A 26132-nucleotide genomic window follows, 5' to 3' on the forward strand; every position below is an offset into this window, starting at 1 on the left:
TTGTCCCTTCTAGTCTAGTTGTTTTACAGGTTTTAAGTTCTTTAAAACTAATGCTCCATCAAAGTGCGAGCATTTTCCTCTTTTTGGTTGGAGTCAAATTTTCTTTCTTTTTACCAAAGTAAAGGGGTCACACTGAAAATTTTCGTGAACTGATCGTAATTTCCAGTTGCTTCACAGTTTTAGATCAAATATTCGTTCCAATTTTGATGTCTTCAAATTGGTAATTTTGAATATTCGTTCCACTTTTAATGTCATAGGAATAAGCACGAGATGACCAGAATAGGACATTTTGCAGAAGCATATCGTATGAACTAAACGTTTGATACTTATGTTTCATTGATTGCTTCTTCTTTTTTTTTTTAAAAAAAAAATAATAATAATAAGGAAGGGTGAAAATTAAAAAGCAAGGAGTGAGATTGAGAATTTGAACACAGGATTTATTAAATTAAGGCATCCTTTACTACTAATCCTTTTTTTTTTTTTTTTTGACAAATCCTTGACTACTAATTGGTTACCTTAACTTTTGATGATAAAAGTAAAAGGACATTAAAGGTCGGTGGAACCGAGGAAGGTGTTAGTTGTACTACTGCAAGATCATGGAAAGCAAAGCAATTAATAATAGTAGTAGTGCTACTACTACTACTACAAGATCATTGAAAGCAATTAATAGTAGTAGTAGTAGACATCTTCTTCGACTTGTTCTACTTGAAAATGACGAAAATGACTGTCTACCATGATAATGACCCATTCTTACTTGCATTCAACATTTTAATACTTTTTGCTGAATTCAACATTTTTACAATTGCAGTACAAATATTGTACGCGTAGCATAAACTCCTTTTCTTTTCTTCTTAATAAATTTTTTTAACATATATAGGACTGAATATGTAATTGGAGATAAATTAAATTTAACCATTCACACGAGACCTACAACTGTGTCTTAGGGTCTTTTAACTCTTAATCCCTTCTTCAAATTGGATCAGCGTAACTTGCGTCACGCTGCCCAAAGCCAGGGAATATGATGTCAATGAGCTGTGATTTCTATTCTTGCTTTTACCAAAACATAAGGTTTAGCATTATTCATTTCTTTCTGAGGAGAGAAAAAGCAAAAGTGAGTTTGGTACGAATTAATTTTGTAGAATTCTCGCTTATGTTTCAGCGTCAGCGTCAGTTTTCAACATAAGTAGATAACGTCCCAACAGAATTCAGCCAAAACTTTCGTCGTCCTCTCACGTGCCCGGCATGTGGATTAGAAGCATTCAGTCCTTCGCGCCTTGCGCGTTAGCTTCTCACCTGGCCTCGCTGCCAGTATCCCATGTGCTTCTGCTGCGTTCTCTCTTCCCGCTGCCTTCTCTCTGCAGCTGCTCTCTCTCTCTTACTTCTGTCTTCGTCGTCCTCGCGTGACCTTTAGTTCTCGTTTGTTTAGCGCCTTGCACTGGCTTCTCCTCTCTTCTCGTTGTCGTTCTCTCTATTTCTCTTTTCCTCTTCCTCTAGGGTTAGATACATTCTCAGACTTTGTTTCCTCCTCCGCCGCCGCATCGTCTCCCTCTCCTCTCCTCTTCTATATCGGCTCGTTCTCTACCGTTTCTTCTTCTGTTTTCTTATTTTTTAGTTTTCCCGTCTTTTTCTTTTTTCGTCTTTGCATCCGTTCACTCCTCCTCCTCCTTCTCCACCGCCACACCGTCTCCTTCTCCTTATCCGTTCTTTCTATTTCTCTTCTCTCCTCTAGGGTTAGATACAACTTCAGAGTCTGTCTCTGTATTTCTTGTCTCCTCCTCCGCCGGCACACCGTCTCCGTGTCCTCTTCTATCGACTTCTTCTCTACCCAACATCAGAGATCTATTTTGCTCCACCAGCCCTAGGATTCCCCCCCCTTCGCCTTCCTCCGCTTTTTTCAACCGTTTTTTCTTCTGTTTTTTCCCTTTTTTTTCCTTTTTCCGCTTTTTCATCCGTTCACTCCTCCTCCTCCTCCACCGCTACACCGGCTCTCTCTCCTTTATCGGCTCCTTCTATTCTACGCCCAGGATTATGGGTTTCCCTTCTCCCACCAGTCCTGGGATTTCTCTTTTGCCTCCCTCCTGTTCAGGTTCATTCTCGCCGGATCCCGTCTCAGCCATTGGGAGCACTTTGAAATCCGCTGCAAGCTCGTCGCTATCCTCGGCATCTCTTACTGCATTATTTTGAAGTATTTGCTTCTGTGAAACGTTGAAGAAAAAATTAAAAATATGTTGACTACAACTCGATTTCAAATTATATGTAATTGGATTTTTTTATTTGTTATTTGTAATATATTAAAAATTAATTGCTTCCTGATTATTTTGTCATGCCTTGAGTAGATTGAGGCAATTTTCAGCAACAACAAGATGTACAATACAGAGATGATTGTTGTGATGGCGAGTCGAAGTTCAAATTACTGCTTGTAAGATTTTTCTCCAAATATATTTTTTTATCTGGTTTTCTTTTAATTTGCAGAATTAGGTAACATTTTCCCAACGTATATCTACAAGCTCATTACTCATTTCTTTTTTCTTTCTCTAATTTCTGTCATCATAAGAAAAGGATTATTATAACAATGACTGACAAACCGTCCTTGCTTAGAGGAAACAGAGAAATGAAACAGTTAAAGCAAAAAAAAAGAAAGAGAAAAGGTTGAAAAAATTATACACTTTTTTATTCTATGCTGACTTATGATGTACTTCCTGCGCCTAAGTGTACCAACCTGAGACTAAGTGTATCAACATGAATTGATATAGTTGATGAACATGTTCTGTTATTCAATCAAAGCAGCTTTTAAATGTGATTGGATATACCTTTCCAGCAAAATGAAGTTCTTTCATGTCAAGAATTGAATGAGATTGAAACAGGTAGACCTTGATAATTGTCTACTACATGAGGGTTTATATGTGTAGGTATGTTTTTGAATGTCATCCGAAACCTGGAGGTGGAAGGGACATTGTCTACTTCGTGAATTAAATTGGATTTCATCTTATTTAAGTGTTGCATATATATTTATCCACAACAAAGAGATTATTGTTTACCAGTTATTTATTGGAAGTTGGCAACTTTGGCCTTTATGTGTTTTTCAGGTTTTGTTAAGAAGGAAAATCAATGCCAAGAATCATTACTGGTGGACCTATCTTTTCTTGATTTATTATATGTTGAATGATTGAGTTGGATCTATTACAATTATCTATTGATTGAATACCTTTAGCTTTTTGCCAGGATCTGTGTCAAAACTGATTTTAATTTGTAGCTATGGTACATTTGCTACTTGAGGTTGTGATGGTTATGTCTATGTGTGGGATGGAAGCAATTAAAAAAGCTATATCAGTTATATTTCCTTAACTGAATTTGAAATGTCTTCCGCTCCATGATGACAATGTTCACTCTTGTTCAATGTACAGTGCTTAAAATGCCTAATAAGCATCGCAGTCTTGTCATTCAACAGAGAAACCATAGATAGTGTGTACAGACTATGAATTCATTCGTTATTTATATCCTGTAAATTTCTTTTTTCAGAGAAAAAAAATTTAATTAAATTTTTCAAAAAAGATTAATGGTCCCTCTATCCACTTTGATAACAAAATTAATTAATTTTTCCTAAATTGTTGGGTTGCAATCACTTGTTTGTGCCAAGTTCTAAATAATTATATAGAGTGTGTACAGACTAGGAATTCATTGGCTAAGCAGTAGGAATTCACTGGCTAAATTTATACTCTATGATTTACATTGTAGGTTCAACAAGCCTTTGCAGACTTGGAGAGGTGATTTTCCATTTGAAAAGATTGTCTATCCTTAGTTCTAGCTTTATTTTATTATTGCTAACTGTTAACTAAAATTTTCTTTTGATTTTTTTTGGGTTTCCAATGGCTTCCTTGAAGATCTGTAATTTTCCTTCATTCTTGGCTATTATTCCTTTCCTTGCATGCTGCTTATTAATTTTTTTCTGTGCTGCCTTTGAACTTTAGATGGTATAAAAATTGTTGAAAGGTTTTCTTTTGAGGAATGTTTGTTTGGCTAAATAATATATTGTTGCTGGGAATTGACCAGAACTATCAAATGAATCTCTTTTTAACATTTTCTTCTAAAAATTTTCTTGATGAGAGCTAAAAAGTTTGTCAGTTCGAAACTAACTGATCTTTCAGCAAAGTTGTTGTTTTAGTATGCACGATTAGGATTGATCATTAGATATTAGCAAAAGTAACTTATTTGATGCAGTATTGATAGGTCAAATCCTTGCATGTGTTATTATATGTAAAACATCTAACAATGGAAGCATATTTGTTTTGCTGCCTAAGATATACGGTCATGTTGACATCTTGCATAGCACGTATTCAGGTTGAGTTACTGGGTCAAATGAATGTTTAAGTTTCACAGTTTGAGGTACCTCCTCTTATATGCTCTGTGTGACGCCCCGAAAATTAGGGTTTTCATTATGGATCTTTTTGTTGGACGAGTGGAGGAGCGCAGCTTTTAAACTTGGAAAAGAAGAAAAAATTTTTGGAAATGTGAAGGGGACCAAATCCGGCCGGAAATTCGGCCAGTTTCTGGCCGGATAGCTGGCCGGATTGCCCAGCCGTTTTGAAAAAAAATTTGATCAGCCACTGCCTTGAATCCGGCCAAGAATCCGGCCGGAAATCCGGCCAGATTCCGGCCGGATTCTGACGTGGCACAGCCGGTCAGAAGCTTTGACCAGCTGTTTGCTCCCTTTTTATTCCACTTTTACAACCAAAATATCTCATTTTCTTCCCTGGTTCTTCCGTGAGCTTTGAGAGGAAGAACCTCTTCAATTTTCTAGTTTCAATTTCTACCAAAATCTTGCGATTTCACCGATGGTTTTGGAAGATATTTCACACAAGGGCTCACTAGGGTGGTTTAAAGCTTTTGATGGCTTGCTTTTGGATGGGAAGCTCTAAGTGGATAGTTTTCTTGAATTTGAGGTAAGTGAGATAAACAAGTTTCCTTTGGTTCTAATATTGGTTAATTTAGGGTTTGTGATGTTTAATTGTGTTGTATTGTGGAGTATTATATGGGTTGAAAGAATTTATGGTGAATTTTTGATTTATTGGGCATTTTTCTGAATTTATATGAAGGCCATGATTTGTGTTGGATTGATGGATTGTTATGGTGTTAAATGGACTCTTGATACGTTAATTGCGGTTGATTGCGGAAAATTTCCGCTTATGGTATGAATTTCCGGTTCTAGGGTTTCAATTGGGGGTTTTTCTAATAGTTGGCTTTAAGCTTCTAATTAGTTTTGATTAAAGGGTTTTGTGGCCCTAATTAAGTGTAGTTACTAGTCTATAAATTGTATGTGACAATGGGATTGAATTGAGATAAATTTGGTATTGAATGGTAGGTTGGAAATGTGTAAAATTAAGGGGTAATGCTGTCCCATTTTTGAAGGGTATTTGATTGATTTGAATTGATTGATCTTGATTCATATTATGGAAATTCTTGTGATTTGGAAGTTGGAATGACGAAACTCCATGTTAGTGATATTTCCGGATTTTATTCAAGTGGTTTCACCTTTGATTTGCCATGTATAGGCGTAGTAGAAATTATTTAATGCTAAGATGGGATTACTAGCTCTTAATTACAAGTGGTGATGGTTATTGCAAGGATTGGTTTTATGGTATTATTTCTGCCTCATGTGATAAGTAGTGGTTAATGATAGATTGATGTTTTGTTAGTGTGATAAATAAAGTGTGGTATGCTCGTTTGGGTGCCAAAAGAATTTCAGCTAGAAGACATGAATTCCAGCTTAGGGGTAGTACTCTGCCCTGTTTTTACATCGTACATTTGACCATGTTAGAGACTGAATCAACTTTTGCTCAAAACATGAAACTTGTAGATATATGAGTTGACTACTCGCCTGCAAAATTTCAGATTGATTGGAGTACTGTGGCTTGTGAATTGACCGAAATACCCATGACTGCCCCGTAACCCCTGTTTTATGACAGTTTTCGTTCTTTCTCCTAGATTTCGATATTTGACCCTGAAATTGTACATTTTGACTTTGGAAGTCTTCATAAGAAATGTTGGCATATGTCTTAGCTGCGTAACTCCATAAGATTTGTTTCGATCGGATAAGTGTAGCTTTACTTATGATTAAAATGCCAAAAGGTGGCAGGACTTTGTTAAGTTTAGAATTCCTTTTCTTTGACATGCTATTTGTAATTTAGGGCTCCGACTTGAGCAAGTCAATGATGTATGCTGGAAAAGGTTTGTGTGCCGTGGTTGGTGAGTGAACCTCAACTATTTCTCCAAAAGTTATTTTTGCAATAATTCTTGCATTGATTACATGATGGCATCTCATTGTGTATGTGTGTGTGCCATAACATTTTGGCTCCAATGAGTTCGTGGGAACATCTTGTGCTTAAAACCAATGTCTCCGCTACTGTTTATGCATTTTTGGAGCACGATGGCTCCTTGTTCCTGTTTATTTGATTACTTGCTCTAAGGGAGCGTTGGATATTTAAGTACAAGGATTTTCACTGGCTCTAAGAGCATTATACGCACATCTGATCGTTACTTCATAATAGCATCTAAATACATTATTGTTAAGTTATTTGATTACCCGTTTTACTGTTCATTCGCTAAGCTTCTAGCTCACCCCCAAATATTTTCTTCTCCCCACAGGAATCAAGACAAAGGAAGTGTTTGTATTGCGTTACCTGTATGACCAGATGGCATGTAACTCGTATAGTTTAGATTTGGATTCTTTTGTGTAATTGTTGGGTTAGGGTGACTGTTTGAAATTGGAATGGATGGATTATCTCATGTATGGATTGAATTTGGATTTTCTTTTGTGTAATCATTCATATTGGGATTGTATGGAACGTTTAGAATTGCTTGGATGTGTAATAGTCTAGATTTGGACTTCCTCTTGTATAATCATTGGGTTCATGGATCAGAGTGGCGCAGTGGAAGCGTGGACGCTTCACTTTTGATATGTAAATGTTGGAATACTTGATTTAGATTTGAGATTTTATCTTGTATTTGTTTGAGGACTATAGTGATCGACTGAGTCCCGGCGAGAGCTGGGCAGGCGGCCCATTGACCCCTCTGGTTCGCCTTAGGGGAAAATGGGGTCGTTACAATTGGTATCAGAGCTTAGGCTTTAGATCTCTGTAGCGTATCCTAGAGTGAAAGATTAGGATGCCTGACTGTGAATATTATGTGAACGAGGATCTATCGTATCCTAGGGGTTAAAGAAATTGATTATTTGGGATTTTTTTTTTTACTTGGGATTTATATGGAAGGAAAATATGGGATGAGAGAATTGTAGTGAAAGATTAGACGAATTTGGATTATCCGTATACTTCGAAGTGTGGAAAGAGTTGAGGTACTTGTTAGTACGGGCTATGGAGGATAAGAGACCGAGATTCGATATTCAAACTCCCTGTATGATGATTTTGAACCAAGATAAAAAGGTCCCAAAGAAATAAAATGTATTGTTCCGCCCACATACCTTTTAAAGGAATTATGCTTTGGATTTGTAAAGAAAAACTAGGATGTACTAGTTTTATTTACAAGCGATGATTGGAAATAAGATATATATGCTTTAAGTATGTATCATTTGCCGATTATAGTAAAAATGTGAATTTTACTTGAATAACTGATGAGTTGTTGAATTTTGTGTATGGTGGGTGGATACGGTTAAAATTTTATCAACTAAGTTTTCTCCTTGATTGTATACCGGCATATTCTCGCACTTGAATTTGTCTATGCTTGCCATGAAAAACAAATATATCTTGAGTTTTCAAAAGAATGGCGAGCTATTGTAATTATAATGAAAATCTTGACCTTGATAAGTTTCGGGCTATTTATATACTTTACTTATGGTTTAAAATTCTTGACTTTCAAGAAGGGTAAACCTATCTTTAAGTGTACGGATTGAGGAAACTTTGAGATATAGAGTAATTGCATTCAAGAGCACGAAGTTAGTGTGAAGTGACTTGGTTGTTATTTGACACGTAAGTTAGACAGCTGTACTTGTTTCTTGGGTTTGAATTTGGACCTTGAGACTTTACTATAGAACCTCAGATTGGTTATTCTTGAAGATGATGGTATTTTGCTAGTCGCTTGTTTATTCCAGATTTTGAACTTTGAACTTCGAAAGGATAACCTTTGGTTTCAACTGGTGTTATGGATTGATTGGATATCGTAAGGGTAGGTGATTTGATTGAAATTAGCAATAATTGGACCCTTTGGTTTAACTATAGCTTAGGAAGGGTGGTGCACATCGTGAGACTTTTGTATCTTGCTTACATATGCTTTTATCTTTCGTGATACTTAATTGCCTATATGCAATATGTAACGCATTGGCTTTAATTTTGTGACTTTTAGCTCGTGCTATAACTTTTGATACTTGTAAAGAATCATGTCCTGATTCAAATAAATTTTTATACCTTGTATATGTCTTGTCCTGTGTATATGTCTTGTATAATTTTTAGCTCGTGCTTAAATATGCCTTGTCCTTTGAGTATATACTTCTATTATGGAAAACGGGATCGTGACCGAAGGCTTAGACAACCCTGTGCTAGTGAGACAAAGTGAATAGGTCCCTAGTACTGAAAATGAATCGAGAGTAAACCCGAAGATCAGATCTACCAGTGTATTAAGGATTAACCTAGTCGGAAACTTGGTGAGATTTTCTTGTGCGCACCATATATGATGATTGGTTCTGTGACCATAATTCAATTTTAGGAAGTTTGAACTCTCCAGTAGTATTTTGTTGGTTTGGTGAGAAATCTGTAACTGCCTGAGACCGATTAGATTGAGCTTACGTGCAACTTGAACCTGTTTAGGCTAAGGTGCCTTACGTATCCGTATTTGTGCTCGTACTCCCTGAACCTGCAATATTTGATCCTGCTTTTGAACTTTTCGTACTCGTGCACTATGAACTTGAAGTAATTGGCTCTGCTTTTGAACTTATTTGGTTGAACTCTGCTTTGACCCTACTCTTGAACTTATTCGTGCTCATGTGATTGTAGACCGGCTACTACTCTTCTGTAGCGGTTGAACTGAACCTCTCTGGTGGGGCATTGCCTGTTGTGTTGTCCAGCACCGCCATTCTTCTGGCGAGGCATGCCTGTTGTGTTGTCCAGCACCACCAGGGATGGAATTTTGACTGAGGCTCTCTGGCGAAGTTTAGCCGTTGTGCTAACTTGTTGTGTTGTCCAGCACCGCCAGGGACAAATACTTGAACTGAGGTTCTCTGGTGAAGTTTAGCCGTTGTGCTAGCTTGTTGTGTTGTCCAGCACCACCAGGGCCAACTTACTGAACTGAAATTCTTTGGTGAAGCGTAGCCGTTATGCTAGCTTGTTGTGTTGTCCAGCACCACCAGGAATGAATTTTCGATCTAAAGCTTTGCTATATCCTGAATTTCTTCCAAATATCTGGGACTTTACGTCCGGCATCAAGCCTTTTACCTGTTTTATCTGGATACGCGATTAACTCCCTACTGGACCGTGACTATTTGATAAGTTGGATTGGCGTGAGATTGTACTTGAATTTGATAAGTGATTATTTGATAAGCCATGCTTTACTGGATCATGAAAAGACGATAAGTGAGATTAGAATGAGTCCTAGTATTTGACTGACCTTGGGGAAAAACTAAGGGGACCGGATGAATACAAGTTGGATTAGATTGAATTCTAATGCTTGATTGGTTTCTGCGCGATATCTTGATCGGATGTATATGAGTTGAAATGTCGAGGACGACATTCTTTTAAGGAGGGGAGATTGTGACGCCCCGAAAATTAGGGTTTTCATTTTATGGATCTTTTTGTTGGACGAGTGGAGGAGCGCAGCTTTTAAACTTGGAAAAGAAGAAAAAATTTTTGGAAATGTGAAGGGGACCAAATCCGGCCGGATTGCCCAGCCGTTTTGAAAAAAAATTTGATCAGCCACTGCCTTGAATCCGGCCAAGAATCCGGCCGGAAATCCGGCCAGATTCCGGCCTGATTCTGACGTGGCACAGCCGGTCAGAAGCTTTGACCGGCTGTTTGCTCCCTTTTTATTCCACTTTTACAACCAAAATATCTCATTTTCTTCCCTGGTTCTTCCGTGAGCTTTGAGAGGAAGAACCTCTTCAATTTTCTAGTTTCAATTTCTACCAAAATCTTGTGATTTCACCGATGGTTTTGGAAGATATTTCACACAAGGGCTCACTAGGGTGGTTTAAAGCTTTTGATGGTTTGCTTTTGGATGGGAAGTTCTAAGTGGATAGTTTTCTTGAATTTGAGGTAAGTGAGATAAACAAGTTTCCTTTGGTTCTAATATTGGTTAATTTAGGGTTTGTGATGTTTAATTGTGTTGTATTGTGGAGTATTATATGGGTTGAAAGAATTTATGGTGAATTTTTGATTTATTGGGCATTTTTCTGAATTTATATGAAGGCCATGATTTGTGTTGGATTGATGGATTGTTATGGTGTTAAATGGACTCTTGATACGTTAATTGCGGTTGATTGCGGAAAATTTCCGCTTATGGTATGAATTTCCGGTTCTAGGGTTTCAATTGGGGGTTTTTCTAATAGTTGGCTTTAAGCTTCTAATTAGTTTTGATTAAAGGGTTTTGTGGCCCTAATTAAGTGTAGTTACTAGTCTATAAATTGTATGTGACAATGGGATTGAATTGAGATAAATTTGGTATTGAATGGTAGGTTGGAAATGTGTAAAATTAAGGGGTAATGCTGTCCCATTTTTGAAGGGTATTTGATTGATTTGAATTGATTGATCTTGATTCATATTATGGAAATTCTTGTGATTTGGAAGTTGGAATGACGAAACTCCATGTTAGTGATATTTCCGGATTTTATTCAAGTGGTTTCACCTTTGATTTGCCATGTATAGGCGTAGTAGAAATTATTTAATGCTAAGATGGGATTACTAGCTCTTAATTACAAGTGGTGATGGTTATTGCAAGGATTGGTTTTATGGTATTATTTCTGCCTCATGTGATAAGTAGTGGTTAATGATAGATTGATGTTTTGTTAGTGTGATAAATAAAGTGTGGTATGCTCGTTTGGGTGCCAAAAGAATTTCAGCTAGAAGACATGAATTCCAGCTTAGGGGTAGTACTCTGCCCTATTTTTACATCGTACATTTGACCATGTTAGAGACTGAATCAACTTTTGCTCAAAACATGAAACTTGTAGATATATGAGTTGACTACTCGCCTGCAAAATTTCAGATTGATTGGAGTACTGTGGCTTGTGAATTGACCGAAATACCCATGACTGCCCCGTAACCCCTGTTTTATGACAGTTTTCGTTCTTTCTCCTAGATTTCGATATTTGACCCTGAAATTGTACATTTTGACTTTGGAAGTCTCCATAAGAAATGTTGGCATATGTCTTAGCTGCGTAACTCCATAAGATTTGTTTCGATCGGATAAGTGTAGCTTTACTTATGATTAAAATGCCAAAAGGTGGCAGGACTTTGTTAAGTTTAGAATTCCTTTTCTTTGACATGCTATTTGTAATTTAGGGCTCCGACTTGAGCAAGTCAATGATGTATGCTGGAAAAGGTTTGTGTGCCGTGGTTGGTGAGTGAACCTCAACTATTTCTCCAAAAGTTATTTTTGCAATAATTCTTGCATTGATTACATGATGGCATCTCATTGTGTATGTGTGTGTGCCATAACATTTTGGCTCCAATGAGTTCGTGGGAAAATCTTGTGCTTAAAACCAATGTCTCCGCTACTGTTTATGCATTTTTGGAGCACGATGGCTCCTTGTTCCTGTTTATTTGATTACTTGCTCTAAGGGAGCGTTGGATATATTTAAGTACAAGGATTTTCACTGGCTCTAAGAGCATTATACGCACATCTGATCGTTACTTCATAATAGCTTCTAAATACATTATTGTTAAGTTATTTGATTACCCGTTTTACTGTTCATTCGCTGAGCTTCTAGCTCACCCCCAAATGTTTTCTTCTCCCCACAGGAATCAAGACAAAGGAAGTGTTTGTATTGTGTTACCTGTATGACCAGATGGCATGTAACTCGTATAGTTTAGATTTGGATTCTTTTGTGTAATTGTTGGTTTAGGGTGACTGTTTGAAATTGGAATGGATGGATTATCTCATGTATGGATTGAATTTGGATTTTATTTTGTGTAATCATTCATATTGGGATTGTATGGAACGTTTAGAATTGCTTGGATGTGTAATAGTCTAGATTTGGACTTCCTCTTGTATAATCATTGGGTTCATGGATCAGAGTGGCGCAGTGGAAGCGTGGACGCTTCGCTTTTGATATGTAAATGTTGGAATACTTGATTTAGATTTGAGATTTTATCTTGTATTTGTTTGAGGACTATAGTGATCGACTGAGTCCCGGCGAGAGCTGGGCAGGCGGCCCGTTGACCCCTCTGGTTCGCCTTAGGGGAAAATGGGGTCGTTACACTCTGACCCAAGGGCTAATCATGATATTTTATCTGTTTACCTGCAGGGGCCGTGGATATCTTGTTCCAGATGATGTCTACAAGGTTATAGTACTGTTTACTATGATTGTTAGGTGTAAGTTTCACAATACAATTGGATAAATGTTTGAGTTCTGGTGATATTCTTTTATTTACTCATGAGGTGATCTAAACTGCACCCCCCCCCAAAAGTTAATTAAGATGGAGATTGAGCAAACTTCATGTATGTTACCTTCTATTTTATATACAATCTCCAGTTTCTCTTAGAATGGTGAAGATTTATATGCATATGGCAAACCTGTTACCTTTGAAGTACTCTGATGCTCAACTGATTTGTGTTTTTTAATGATCTGAACAGTGTGTGTTTCGATGATTTGACACTCAACCGATTTGTGTCTTAATGATCTCACACTTTGACACTCAACTGATTTGACATATTATCTAAATCTCCAGTTTCTGAACACTTATCATGATCTGTGTTTTAATGATCTGAGGGTTCGGAGCCAACTTGCATTTGATGTGCTCTGACTAATTTTTACCTAGAGTTTACTTGTGCTTTATGGGCTCTGCCTAATTTTTCCCTTTTCAATTGTAATTTGTAGAGTTTTGATCAGAAGAGGAGTGGAAGATTCAGACTGGATGGCTTCATATCACTCTGTATATTTGTACAGTCTGCGCGGTAGGTGGAATCTTAATTTCTTATACGGTGTATTTTGATTGACCAGTTAGAGTTATTAGCTTCATGAAAATGTCAGAAAAGTACCTTGCTGAAGGTATTAAAAAATGTTGTGCTCATAAATCATTTATCATTGATGTAGTCAATTGCTTGTAAATCCCTTGCTTACTTTAAGCTGTGAGGGCTGGATCCCGAAATTTGTATCTGTTTGTGAACTGCTTTAGAGACCATTAGACTATGAATCTAGGCTGTTTTTCTTTCTTATTTCTGATTATTTGATTGTCTAAACCAGCAAAACCTATCCATTCACTATATACAGTGTGTACATACTAGGAATTCATTGGTTATTTCTTTTTGTTTTAGGTTTTGACAAATGCTATTTTATATCCTGTAAATGATGTTCTTCTATGTTTGGTTCTTTCTGCAAGATGTTACTTTTACTTCGGTGTGTTGTGTACCAAGGCATCTTCATAAGTTACTTGAGTAAGGGCTGTTTTAAATGATTACACTTATTCTTCTTGAATGATTTTGAATGCTTTTGACTGAATAAATAATGTGTACAGACTAGGAATTCATTGGTTATTTGTGCTTATGCATTTTATGATTATGTTTCTGATTTTTTGCTGCAGAATGCTGAACTGAGTGCTCATGTGGCTAAGCGGTAAAAAGGAAGGAATCTGCTGTCCTGTGTTAGGCATGTATGTCGTTGGATTATGAGTGCAGTTTCGTTGGATGTTTTTTAGTTAATGTGTATTATGTAATTGTAGTTGTTGGAGGACTCAAGCACAGAAATTATGTAATAGCTAGGTTGTTACTATTGTTTATCGCTTCAAGCTTTGATAATGGACTTATCAAGCTTTAATAATGAATGTACTTCGGTTACCTCAGTTTGATGTTAAGCTTTGATAGTAGATGTTTGAACGGAATGTACTTATTAGCCTTTGATGTTTAGCAATAAAGTTGATGCTAACTTTGGTTACAAAGAAACACGTTGCTGCTTTTTATCCATTTTGTCTACAGGCCTGAATAGCATTTTGGATGGTGCATTTTTTTATCCAGTGTGATGGTTGCAATCTTAAGCATTTCAATAAACCATCAAAGCAGAAAAATTAGCTCTTCAGGCTTTTTTGATGGGTGTAATATTCCTATGTAACTAGGCTTTTGCCTCCAACTGAACCTCCCTCCCCCCCTCTCAAACAACAAAAAAAGAAAAAGAACCAAAAATAAAGTGAGAAACGAAGGAAGCAGGGAACCACTTGATTAATGCTCCTTATGTTGATAAATAATTTGTAAAACTCGTTTTCTATCATTTCATTATTCTGATCTTATTTGTTGATAAGATGATATTTTGCATAGAGGTTTGCTTGTCATTTAATCTTAGTAGTTGCAATTTCTCGTCTAAACACCTTGTTGCTCGATAAAAATCTCCGAAAAGAACAAAATATAAATTATTTCCCTTGTTCTGATTATTTCTTTTCTTAACATTAGTCCTCAAAATATTTTTATTAATAAAAGTATCATAAATTGGTACCATAATAACACAGGCATAACCTTTTATACAGTGACTATGTTACATTAGAAGATATTGAGTATGCTAGGGTAGTGGCGCAGTCATGATCAAATACATAAAAATACAATAATTTGAGAAATATAAATTTAAGCTTAAAACTTACAAGCCAATAACTAGCATTCAAATACTTTTAATAATAGGCCTAAATAAAATACAAAAAATGTTAGGACTTAAGAAATACTGCAATTCTATACCACCTATTCATGCCACTCAAAATCAAAATGGAAGCTAACAAAATGTATGATAAAAAAAAGAAAAATATTTGATGGAATGACAATATTAAAATTAATTTATAATTTTTTAAAGTCTGTTATTATTTACCTCTCACTACTAAATAAGAATAATTGATAACAAAATTAATAGTTTAGATGTAATAGACATAGAAAAAAATTGAAAGAAAAATAAAAATTCTTAATTTGGAAAATTATTAAAGAGTCATGCCTTGAAAACAAACTACAGAGATTTAAATGTTGGTCTGTTAATTATAATCATAAACAAGAGGAACTTCTGGGGTGCTCTTTCTTTCCTTACTCTGTATTATATACTACATTGGCTCCATTTTTTTCATCAGAAATGGTTTTCTGAAAAATGCAAGTTGCCAGTTGCCATTCACCAAAGGCTTTGTGAGAAACATCCAAGAAATATCAACAAAACTTCATACTTGTAAAATACCTATACTAAAAAATATATTTTTCTACATAAATTATTATTTTGATTAGTTCAAAACTGGGCAGGGCATTTTATATTTCTATCGCGCAAAGCGCGTTCATGCCTCCTAGTAAGTATGAAGATGCCAACGTGAAGACAAAATCTTACCCAGGTGACTCTTGGCCAATGATGGTAAGTGCAGAAGTAGCCTGAATCAAACAAAGGAAGGGACGTGCATTTAAGTCAAAGCGCAAGTGTCTGAATGTCGAGGTACACAAGTTCGAAAGGCAATTAGAATATAAAAGTCCGCTTTATCACTTTTAGCGTTCTAAGGGGGACGAACGTCACTGAAATCATGCAATTAATAATACAAATTGTGAAAAACTACCATGGCATGACCATGAATTGATAGCTAGTTAGAGAATAAAGATACGTCAATGTGTGAAAACAATGTTAATACGTCAACCTTTTTTTTTTCCTTTGAAAAGTCTTTTCCTCCCTTTCTTCCTTTTTGTCTATATAAGCACCAGGTCTGATCTCCTAACTTCAAGCAATTCAATATCTCTGTACTCTCTCCCTCAACCCAGTAAGTTCCCAATATCTTTTCGTACAATACATTTCTGATTTCTCCGCCATCAATCCTTATTCCTAACTTCAATTTTTCTCGTGCATTTGCAGGTTTTCGTACTCCGTTGCTGAATTCACTTCCACGCTTGCTTTGTCCAGGTTTTCGTACTCCGTTGCTTGATTCTTGTGGAATATTTCCGCTCCGCTGTTTCTTTTGCTGTTTATTACCTTTGATTCTTTTGTAGCAGTCTCACGTCCACGCAAAGTGGTTCATCTTAAGGTGGGGCCCTTGATCTTTATTACCCAAGAAATCAAACTAAGAATTAAAATCCCATCTTTTTTTCACCATATAATGCGATTTTGATAATCAAAATGCCACCACGTTAGCACTTGTCTCACAGAAAATTTTGTTTCGTCCAAAACCCCAAGAATGAGAATTCATAAATTTTCCCGAGTCCTAGCGTTTGGATCGTTCACTTTTGGCTGTAGATCGACTTTCTTGATCAAAGCAATAAGGATTTCGTAAAGTGATACAGCCAAAATTTAACGTGGTGGACAATTGAATTATTGGGAGAATATCTGTCTCACATGAAATGTTTATATGCAAGTAATATTTGGCCTAGCTCAAAAGAAATTTAGCGAAGAGGAGATAAAAAAATAAATAAAAGTCTATCAGGCTCCAAAAGAACTGGGGCTCATTTTACTGACTTGTCTTCTTTGCATTGAAACATCTCCTCTCTTAAATTGTTTCTGTTTTGACTTTTAAGGTGGTGGGTCGTGAAACCACATGAAATTTCGTGTATTTATCTTGTTACATATGGCCTAATTAGATGTTTCATGCTAGTATCACTGAGTAGAATTTTATGTAGGCTTATGTACGAAGTCATTTTATGTAGGCTTATGTTTCATCGATTTGAACAAATCTCCTCAAAATGGTTTCCTTCATGGCAGTAGTTAGCTAGCTATAGTAAGATACAAAATGGGTATGGTACGAGATATCCTACGCATGCATATTGTACGAAAGTTTTTTTCAAGAATATGAGTAAAAGTTCGGTGTAAAGATACGTGTTTGGCCAAATTACGCATATTAATTTGTACGTGAATAGTACAAATATATTTGGAAATTATGAAACTAAAAGTACTGTTAAATTTATATATTTTTTCAAAGATTATGCTACATTTATATCAATGATAACTCTTATCCTTGTGTATAAGACGTTAAATTTATTAAAATTGTTACTTGTATCTGTACAAAATTTATGGAATTATGTCACATGCCGTTGTTACTTTGTATGTAACTAGGAAGATAATCATTGTCCTTACTCTAAACTAAAATTTTTTTAAAAAATTAATGTATAATTTGTGAAGTATAATAAATAAAAAATTTATTACGTTTTTTATATAGTTAACTGAAAAGTATAAATCATTTTTCAGAATTTTTTTAAAATATATGAAATATAAAATTTTTTTCAATTGTATGCATGAATGGGTGTTCTATTGAGAATAATCCGAGTATTTAGGACATCAAACCCAATTTTGAGGTAAAATATATATATATTTTTTCTTTAACCAGCGGTGCGAATTCAACTTCCAAATGTTTAAAGCCCTCTTTCCAGTCATCCCCGGACCAAACAGTAAGCCCATAACTCCGCATCTGCGCTTGTAGCTTTTTCAATGATCATCACAAAGCCCAATAGTCACAGACCCTGGTCGTTTCTGATAATTCCATGCTCACCCTCACCAGCCCGGTTAACTTGCAAATTTCCAAACCCAGCAAGGAAAAACTCTTTGTTGCCAAGGGCCCAATAATGAGACCCAAACCATTGGCATTGATTGATTACGAAATTTCTTCCAAGATTTTTTTTTTTTTTGATACGAGGTGGTGTTCTCATGTTATGTTTTCCGGTGGAGATTTGTAGTTCTCAGCCACTTCCCCGTTTTGCAGAGAAAATTGCTGAATGCTTTAGCTAGTCAGCCTATTTCCAATTTGACCTTCATTAGCTGCAAATGGCTGCAGTTGCACGTCACGCAACAATCGACTTAGTTACAGCTTTTTGTTTTCAATTCTATCAGCCCCCACCAACCCACTTTACCTTGATGCAAGTTAAAGCTTCATTGCAATTTCTTGTTAATGCCCCTACATGAATCTTAACAGGAAAACAGGATAGTTAACTTCAGGGCAGTTGACTATTTTCATCATCATAGATGGAAATTAATTTGCAGCCAAAGCTATAGCAGGCTTTGCAGCTCCTGGTTTCAATGCTCCAATTAGAGGATCACAAGCCACAGTTTTGCAGCGCCTGTACTCAAAATCTTGCTCGAAACTATAATGAAATATTCTTGTCGTCGACAGATCACAGAAGCATAATCTACCACAAGCCCAATTTCCCAAATATGGCTTTCAGTTGCAGAGTTGTCCTCTGCTCTTCAAAGTTTTCTCCTCGAGCAAACCGCTGATTGCCTTAAAAATTCTGCTAAACATGCATCCAAGAGTGCCTACCAAAAACCAGCTACAAGAATGCAAAACAAGCATTAAGGCAATTGTCTCACATAAGCTGATCTTCTTGTTTAAACATCATTCAAAGGTCTCAAATTTTTACAATCAATAATGCAAAGCAGGATGCTACAAATTTTACCACTTCAGGGTTGATCTCGCTCTTCTGCTATAATCAAAGCAATAAACTTTATAGCAGAGGGACACCAATGTAGTCGAAATTCTTGACCTCCAAATGTTGCTGTGAACTGTGTCGAGGATGCATCTGAGTGGGGATGTTCATAACAATCACCATTTCTACGGTTCTACCATATTTATCAACTAGTTTTTTATCCATCAGTGGAAATCCGTATGCAAATTCTTTTTCTTCCTTTTTAATAATTACTAATACAAAGCTTCTGTAATCATGTACACCCATTGGCAAATACATAACAAAGAAAGAGGCGAGAAAAAGCACCACAACTACAAGGAGCTAATAAAATTACACCAGGAATGAAGCTATTTCCTCTAGTCTGGACTTGATCCTCTGCAAGGTGCCTTCAATAGCAATATCAAACGCATCCTTCTTGCTCCTCAAACCGAGTGAGCTCTCATGCTTTCTATACATAACTCTTGGCATCATATCCAAAACCTTTTCTCTCATTCTCCTAACTTCAGCTCTTGGTATACTCATCAGCACATCCAAAACGCTCAACCCTTTATATACTACCTCTTCCTTTGGTATAAAAACAGAGAACTCCTCATATTTCTCCTCAGGCAAATGCCATTGGTACTGCTTTTTGGAAGACAAATCCTCAAAAAACACAGGTATACAACCAGCAAGAATCCCATCAAAAGTTGACCTCCTAGTTGGTGTATCACCTGGAGGCTGCAAACAAAAAGTAGCCTGCAACATTGGCTTCATAACCCTCAACGGATCATGCTCACAGACCCCATTTGAACAATCGACAAAATCACATAATTTAGTGTACCTTGTACCATTCACACTCATGCCAGTACTATTTTCACATTCAAGCCTAATACTCCTCCTAACATTGGGATTTGCCGAAATTCCACCCCCACCAGCAAACAACATTAAACTAGTTCTCCTAGTCCTCCTCAACCTGTTAACCCAAGACTCAAAAAATGCCAAATTTGGAGGATGAAATGAAGTGGGGTACGGAATTGCCCTTTCTTGCCAAGGGTATGCCCTGGCCTCAAAAGTCAATACTGTGACATTATAAAATTCAGGCAATTCAAGAAATGATGTACCAAAAATTGGTGGATCAGCAGATAGAGGTTGGATAAGGTCCCATGCTGGCCTAGCCATGACCAAAAAATGGTCGTGACCGAAGTTTTTATTCCATATGTTTGGTGAATCTTGATGTACTAGGTACTGATACAAATCTAGGCCATGTAGAAAGCTGGAATTGACCTCTGGACCATAAAGGTATTTCAGGCTATCAATGCCTCCATAGTATGGGAGGTAGATGGCATTGGCTTGATTTGGATCAGAGGTAAGACAAGGGTACTCTAACATGCGACGGTGGAAAATGAGTTCAAGCATGAAAGGATCTGTTCTGTACCAGCTGTGGGAGCTGTTGTGAGTTTTTTGGCCTAAGCCATGGTTGGAGAGGTAAGGGCAGAAGTTGTCGAAAAGAGGGTATTCGGAGCAGTTTTTTAAGAGGTCAACATTAAATTGGGGTGGGAGGTGGCGGATGTGGATCCATTTGTCGGTGCAGTCTGATTCAGGATCTGTGTCTTGGGATTGAGAGATGGTGGTGGAGCTTAGGAGGAAGAGGAGGAGAATGAGGGAAAAAGTAGGAAGAGGAGGTGGTGGTGGCGGCATGGTTGGCTGGGGTGGTTATGGGAAGAGAGGGGTGGCGGAGAAAGAAAGTGGGGAGAGGGATAAGTAAGAAAGATTGGATCTTTGGCTCCATGGGATTTTGACCAGGGAGGACACAGTTGTGGTTACGTGTCCTTTTGTGAAGGCGGGCAAAGTTTTTGGTTTGTTCTCTTTCTCAGACTGTTTGTTTACAGGCTGACGCAGGAAACTAGAAATGAGATTTTGACTTTTTCTCTCTGTTCTTGATGGCCATCTTTAACACTCTTTAAGTCATGGATTCATCATTATCAAAAAAAAAAAAGTCATGGATTCAGAGGAGGAGGAGTGTTTGGGGAGGACGCGAAGCAGGAATGCTATTCGGTTTCAAGATGAAATGAAACAACCGCCTGAGCCAGAAAAGGTATACGTTTTTGAAGTTAATTTGAGTTTAAATTTGAATGACATCTGTCTATCAACTACTCTCAAACTAGATAAATATCTGAATTTTAGCCAATATTCAATGCTAGAAATAAGCAATAGGCATTTTACATGATTACGTGCAATTTTTGGGGCGCTTGCACAGAGTTTAATTTTTTTTTTTTTTTTTTTTTTTTTGTCGACGAAGTGGGTGTCCGGATCAATTCCGTAATGGCGGCCCGACTAATCCCACTCCGGCCCAGCCCGACGCCCCAATCAGACCTAGCACGTTAGATGCACAGCGGAACTGATGTTGCTGCGGAGGTTCGACCCCAGGACCTGACGATCCCGATGAAGAGGCGCCAACCACCAGCCCATTCAACGTGGGGGCGTTTAATTTTTTTGTTCTTTGGGGTACTTTTCGACTAATTGAATCTCATTACTCTTTAACTTGTTATCAATGCTACAAGATTACAAGAATCTATAATAATGAAAGTAGTGCAAATAAATAATAATTCAAACTAACGCACAATTGGTGAAAATTGCACCTCAATATTACAGTACTATAAATTAATTCACGTAAAATGGGAGAAGAAAGACTTTGTGCTAATAAGAGAATAAACCAAAAAGATAAAATGGTCTGAAGTGGTAGGCAATAACTAATAAGATGATGAGTTCTACTTTGGCATATGTTGCTTTCATGCCAGAAGAAGAAAGCATTTAATAGGAACAATGCAACTATCTCTCAGAAAATGGGAAAGTGGCAACCAACAACCAGAAAAGGAACGTCGGTGGAGGTAGGATGAGAGTAATACTACTCCTAGCATTTGGACTGCTCTGGCGATCAACTAGCAAGGTGGGCTTGATCAAAGTGCTTCACATGGGCTGGGTTAGATTTACATAAAACAGGGTCAATGATATCCCACTCAAATGAATAAAATTTCAGTATTTTGGCGGCTAATTTCATATCCAGAACTGACATACTGCAAGCCTATATATACATATATATATATATATATATATATATGAGAAGTGTAAATTGCCCTTGTTGCCTTCTTCATTGCTCATCTAAAGAAAAACATCCCAAGAATCAAGAATCATGTCCAGGAAAACTCTTCCACTGGAGCCAGGATTTAACAATATGTTGAAGGCCACCGGTATATTTCAATTTTCATCTCTACTATTATTCCTTTCCCCAGTTTTCCAAAAATCCAATCACTAATTTCGTTCGTTTTCTTCCTTGCAATTCAACCAAAAAAAAATGGCAGCTCTGTTTGGAAGCAAGAAGGCATCATCATCAACACCAAGGCCGTTCAAGAACTACTACAATCAATGGTTCAACACCCTCAAGAACTCCCTCCTCCCTCATCTCCGCCGTGCGATGCTCTCAGCCTCCTCCCCTACTCTCCTCGCCACCCACGTAGACGCCATGCACCACCACTTCCAAGCCTACTATGAAGAGCTTGATCTCTGCTGTTCATCTTCCATCAACACCCTTCCCGAGCTCCTTTTCCCAGAATGGCGTAACTCCCTCGAGAAGCCCTTCCTCTGGCTCGGTGATCTCCACCCTTATCTCTTCACGAACCTCCTCAGATCATTTCTCGATGATGAAGAAACAGAAAGAGGAGTAGGAAGAGGGAGTGAAGAAGATGACGACAAAACTGTGGTGGATCTTCCCCTGTTTCGGGAGTTTCTTGGTCATGATGATCATCAGCTGCAGCCATGCAGCGGTTTGATGCCATGGGACGGTCCATCCAAGAGTATTTCGATGAGGGTTGATCAGATTGAATGCGGGCTGAGGCTAATGGTGCCGCCTCTGGTGGTGCGTGCAAGAAACGCGCAATCAGCGTTCGTCGAGAGAGTGGGATTTGAATGGAGGAAATATGAAGGGAGGAAGGAGGATGTGGAGATGGCGGTCGGAGAGGCTATGATGGCGGCGATGGAGGAGTTGGTTAACGTTTTCTTGGATGCTAATAGGCTGAGGAAAAGTGTTCTTGCTGATATCCTGAATGCTACCAATGTTTATCAGGCGGCTCAGTTTTTTGAAGGATTAGCCCGATTTCTTGTTGGGTTTCATGATCAGCAATTGCTTCGGGAATTTGAGAAACACAAGGTGGCAATGAATTAAGGAATTCATTCGATTCCGATGTCCTTCTTGAAGCAAAAAAACAATGATGTGATGGGCTGCCTGAGTTTCTTGCATAATTTGGACGGTCTTTCAGGGTCCTCTGTTTGTTTGCATAATTTGCGTTTCTGGGAATGGCATTGTTTCGTCAAATTGGGAATTTGGTTTACAGTTCTTCGAGGGAAAGGTTGGAAGTTGTTGTAATCTTAATTAGACAATCTAGAATTTTATTCTGCACCCAAAAAAAAAAAAGAAAAATTACAGAATGTTGATCTCAGAGTCTGTACTTCTGGCCATATTGATGAATTCAATTTCCTTTAACGTGATTTGTTCATTGATAACCGTACTGATTTCTAGCGTAATTTGATGCAAATGTTTCCATAGGTCTACTGACTGGCCCTATTCATTTCAATCCAGGTCTGCTTGTATTGGTTTTGATACAAGCGTTGAGTTTCCGTGTCTACAAGATGGATTGGTTTCATCAGGTTGATTTTGTTAATTGCAATCCTCAAATGGAATGGAAAGGGCGACAATTTGTTGTTATCTGCATATTCGAGTCTCAATTTCATTCTTAAGGTTGCACTTGTACGGGTGACCATTTTGATGGTTTTTAGTTTCCTTCTGTCCTGAATGATAATATAAACTGGTCTCCGCTAAAAGATGTCCTTTCATTTTCTTCTTTCTTCTTCTGCCTGAGGAAAATGTTAGGAGAGCCTTTATAGTTCTGCCCCATAAATTTTAGGGTTAATTCCACTTTGTCCCCCCAAACTTTGGACGATTACCCACTTAAGTCCCTAAACTTCAAAATGGGACACTTAAGTTCCTAAACTTATAAATACCTCCCACTTAAGGAAAATTATTAACAAATCCTGAATGCCGTTGGTAGTCGAAGTGTCCCATTTTATAAGGGTTTAGGGATTTAAGTGTCCCATTTTATAAGTTCAGGGACTTAAGTGGGAGGTATTTATAAGTTTAGGGACTTAAGTGTCCCATTTTGAAGTTTAGGGACTTAAGTGGATAATCGTCCAAAGTTTGGGGGGATAAAGTGGAATTAACCCTAAATTTTAGGAGCTTATGGTAATGGCTATCTCTTATGGTGCCAATCAGCCAATGGTAAGTGAAGCTATCCATGAAGTCATTGAGGCCTCTGTCTGTGGAAATCTTTTCCGTCAACTTGCATTGGACTTAGACCAAAACTTGCAATATACTAACCCTTCAATCCTACCCCAAAACTTTAAATCCGTCAATGCTGCTAGCCCAAGCCTTTTGAATCCTTTATTGCTTGCACGAGATGACTCTGTCTGACTCACGCACGATGGAGCTCCTTTCTTCTTTATTAGCTTTTGGATAGCAAGCCCAATCCAACTAACATTAGAATAACGCCCTTTTGTCAACGGGCTGTCTTCGTTAATATTTGAGTGGCCATACTTATCTGAATCTACGACAACGAATAGGAAGAAAAAGGGAACCATTTCAATTTTTGACACAGAAACAGCGGATTTCGCATTTCAAGATTAATTGCAGCATGCCTTTTCTTTTCTTTCTATTTTCCTCCTGGCTAGATAGAAAAGTTTGATCTAGATAGTTTCTGGGACTAAGGTTTACTTTAGCCACAATGTCACAGGGAAAAAAAATCTGGGAAATTGATCAAGTTGCGGAACTATGGCTATAGAACAAGTAAAGATTCTTTCGTAAAATGAGCTCTCTGTCGCATAGGGCTTGTCCAGTGTGTCTTATCCCTCCGTATGGTTGGCGGGCTATTGCATGAAACGGGGTTTATCCAGTGCACACTTTCGGGTAGCGACTGCAAAATTCCCTGGTCAACAAATTAAAAAAAAAAAAAAAAAGAGCTGTCTGGAAGTTTCTGCATTTCTGAATTAAGTCCCAAACTTGATGGCATCACTTCTGTCAATTTCAAGTTGTAGACACGAATTAATTTGGAGAAGCTAATCAGATAGACCAGCATATGGTCTTATAATACTAACCTTCTATTGTTTTGCATGGGGACAAATGAGGAACTTGTACAATTGTTGCATGGAAACACAGCCACGAACATGCAAATGCAAGTTGCAAGAGGAAGAGACACAAAGTCCAGGTCCAGATCATTAAGTTCAGAAAAACACTAATAAACTCTTATATAGATTTAATCCCACTTGTTGTGGCTATGTCAGTGACAATTTTCTATGCATTTAACAGTAGTCCAGGTATGAGTAAAGATCAGATTACGAGGGATTACACTAATGGCAAATATTTGGAGTTTTGTCATGAACCTTATCCAAAACTGTCATAAATGGAAAACATCAGAGGAATATCTGAGAAATTATACTTTACTAACTCCCAGATTCTCTCTAGCTATAAGATTAAGTAGCATCTTTAGCTGCTTTACTCTACCGGCTGGCGGAGGTCAAACAGCTTCAAGAAACAACTCTAAAACAGCCATTATACTCTTAATTGTAGGAAAATTGGATGATTAATGCGTCTGTTATGTTTGCCAAATCTACGATATAAATGAAACTCTACTCTCCCTATTCCCTCCGGAGTAAGTAGATCAGAAGGAATGGAAAGCACGGTGTTAGTATAGGAAAAGACAAGATTGGTGAGTGACGTATTCATTGGGTAAATTTAACAGTTGATGGCGGGGTGCCTTTGTTACATCACCTGGTATGAGTATTAGAAAGAGGAAGAGAGAATGATTAGCATGATTAGCAGTTCATTTGAATAAGAGAACGAAAGCAAGGACATTACAGTAGATCATACAAACACAGTAAAATTACTAGTCCCCTTAATTTGTACCAAGATAAGATGATACTCAAATTTAAAGGGCTTATAGCCTTTTTTTTATTTTTTTTTTCAAAAGCTTATAACCTTATATTATCCTCAACTTCTCCATGAATATCCTGTTACCCTCAAAAATCAATCTCAACTGAGACAAAGAACCTAATCCGTCCCACACCTCTTCTTTCATTTTTTTTTTCTTTTGTCTTATGATCCAAGTAAACGTACACACGAAGTATAGAGCAGAAAATTAAAGCAACTTGGATCAATGAGTTCTAGTCATGAGATGCACGTTTAGGGTTTTAATATCGATTTAATGAAGTTCATGGTTTGAAAACAAGCAACAAAAGGCTGTCATTTTATTGCTTTTTGAGTTGCTTTTGCCTGCAAGCAAAGGCATCCACAAATTGTGATTTTTCATCGCCCATGATTTTATATGAAAAGGGACCTGTGGGACTTTTCTATGGCTCCTAAAGTATGCATGGAACTTTTCAAACTAATATTAGTATAACTTTACCTAAACAAGAAATATAGTGGAACATCAAGTTAGGCAACACAAGCGCACCGGTAGCGTGTCCACCTCATTCATGCCAAAAAACTAACTTTGCTTTGTAATTATTGA

The 26132-nt window shown here is 37.4% G+C and overlaps 3 protein-coding genes across 12 annotated transcripts; 2 read left to right on the forward strand and 1 right to left on the reverse strand.

The window, feature by feature from the left end:
• Positions 1-1234: 1234 nt before the first annotated feature.
• Positions 1235-13992, forward strand: LOC113703486 (uncharacterized). Of its 10 annotated transcripts, XR_011820188.1 has the most exons (6): positions 1330-2419; positions 3087-3127; positions 3736-3764; positions 12464-12531; positions 13037-13113; positions 13740-13992. XR_011820188.1 is itself a non-coding variant. In XM_072062210.1 (5 exons), the coding sequence occupies exons 1-5, from the start codon at positions 2922-2924 to the stop codon at positions 13745-13747; spliced, it is 357 nt and encodes a 118-aa protein (XP_071918311.1). In that variant the 5' UTR covers positions 1239-2921; the 3' UTR covers positions 13748-13992. The 10 variants fall into 10 exon arrangements, 1 of the variants encoding a protein (XP_071918311.1); XR_011820187.1 differs by having other exon boundaries at positions 1235-2419; positions 3736-12531; XM_072062210.1 differs by having other exon boundaries at positions 1239-3127; positions 12464-12500.
• A 4747-nt stretch (positions 13993-18739) lies between these two features.
• On the reverse strand, positions 18740-20568 carry LOC140012970 (probable xyloglucan galactosyltransferase GT19). The gene has a single exon (XM_072061740.1). It carries the CDS (start codon positions 20215-20217, stop codon positions 18871-18873), a length of 1347 nt encoding a protein of 448 aa, XP_071917841.1. The 5' UTR covers positions 20218-20568; the 3' UTR covers positions 18740-18870.
• Positions 20569-21643: 1075 nt separating this feature from the next.
• On the forward strand, positions 21644-23069 carry LOC113704368 (protein INAPERTURATE POLLEN1). The gene is made up of 2 exons (XM_027226234.2): positions 21644-21767; positions 21879-23069. Exons 1-2 carry the CDS (start codon positions 21710-21712, stop codon positions 22736-22738), a joined length of 918 nt encoding a protein of 305 aa, XP_027082035.1. The 5' UTR covers positions 21644-21709; the 3' UTR covers positions 22739-23069.
• The last annotated feature ends 3063 nt before the right edge of the window (positions 23070-26132 follow it).

The sequence above is a fragment of the Coffea arabica genome, chromosome 8e (genome assembly GCF_036785885.1).
Source record: "Coffea arabica cultivar ET-39 chromosome 8e, Coffea Arabica ET-39 HiFi, whole genome shotgun sequence".
Classification (NCBI taxonomy): Eukaryota; Viridiplantae; Streptophyta; class Magnoliopsida; order Gentianales; family Rubiaceae; genus Coffea; species Coffea arabica.

What these genes read in the sequence shown, in the direction of transcription:
- LOC140012970 (XM_072061740.1), bottom strand. Translation starts at nt 20,217, where the DNA reads ATGCCGCCACCACCACCTCCTCTTCCTACTTTTTCCCTCATTCTCCTC.
- LOC113703486 (XM_072062210.1), top strand. Translation starts at nt 2,922, where the DNA reads ATGTCATCCGAAACCTGGAGGTGGAAGGGACATTGTCTACTTCGTGAA. An exon ending in AATGCCAAGAATCATTACTG is followed by an intron (nt 3,128 to 3,735) that starts GTGGACCTATCT and finishes TTTACATTGTAG; the next exon opens with GTTCAACAAGCCTTTGCAGA. An exon ending in TTCCAGATGATGTCTACAAG is followed by an intron (nt 12,501 to 13,036) that starts GTTATAGTACTG and finishes TGTAATTTGTAG; the next exon opens with AGTTTTGATCAGAAGAGGAG.
- LOC113704368 (XM_027226234.2), top strand. Translation starts at nt 21,710, where the DNA reads ATGTCCAGGAAAACTCTTCCACTGGAGCCAGGATTTAACAATATGTTG. An exon ending in CAATATGTTGAAGGCCACCG is followed by an intron (nt 21,768 to 21,878) that starts GTATATTTCAAT and finishes AAAAAATGGCAG; the next exon opens with CTCTGTTTGGAAGCAAGAAG.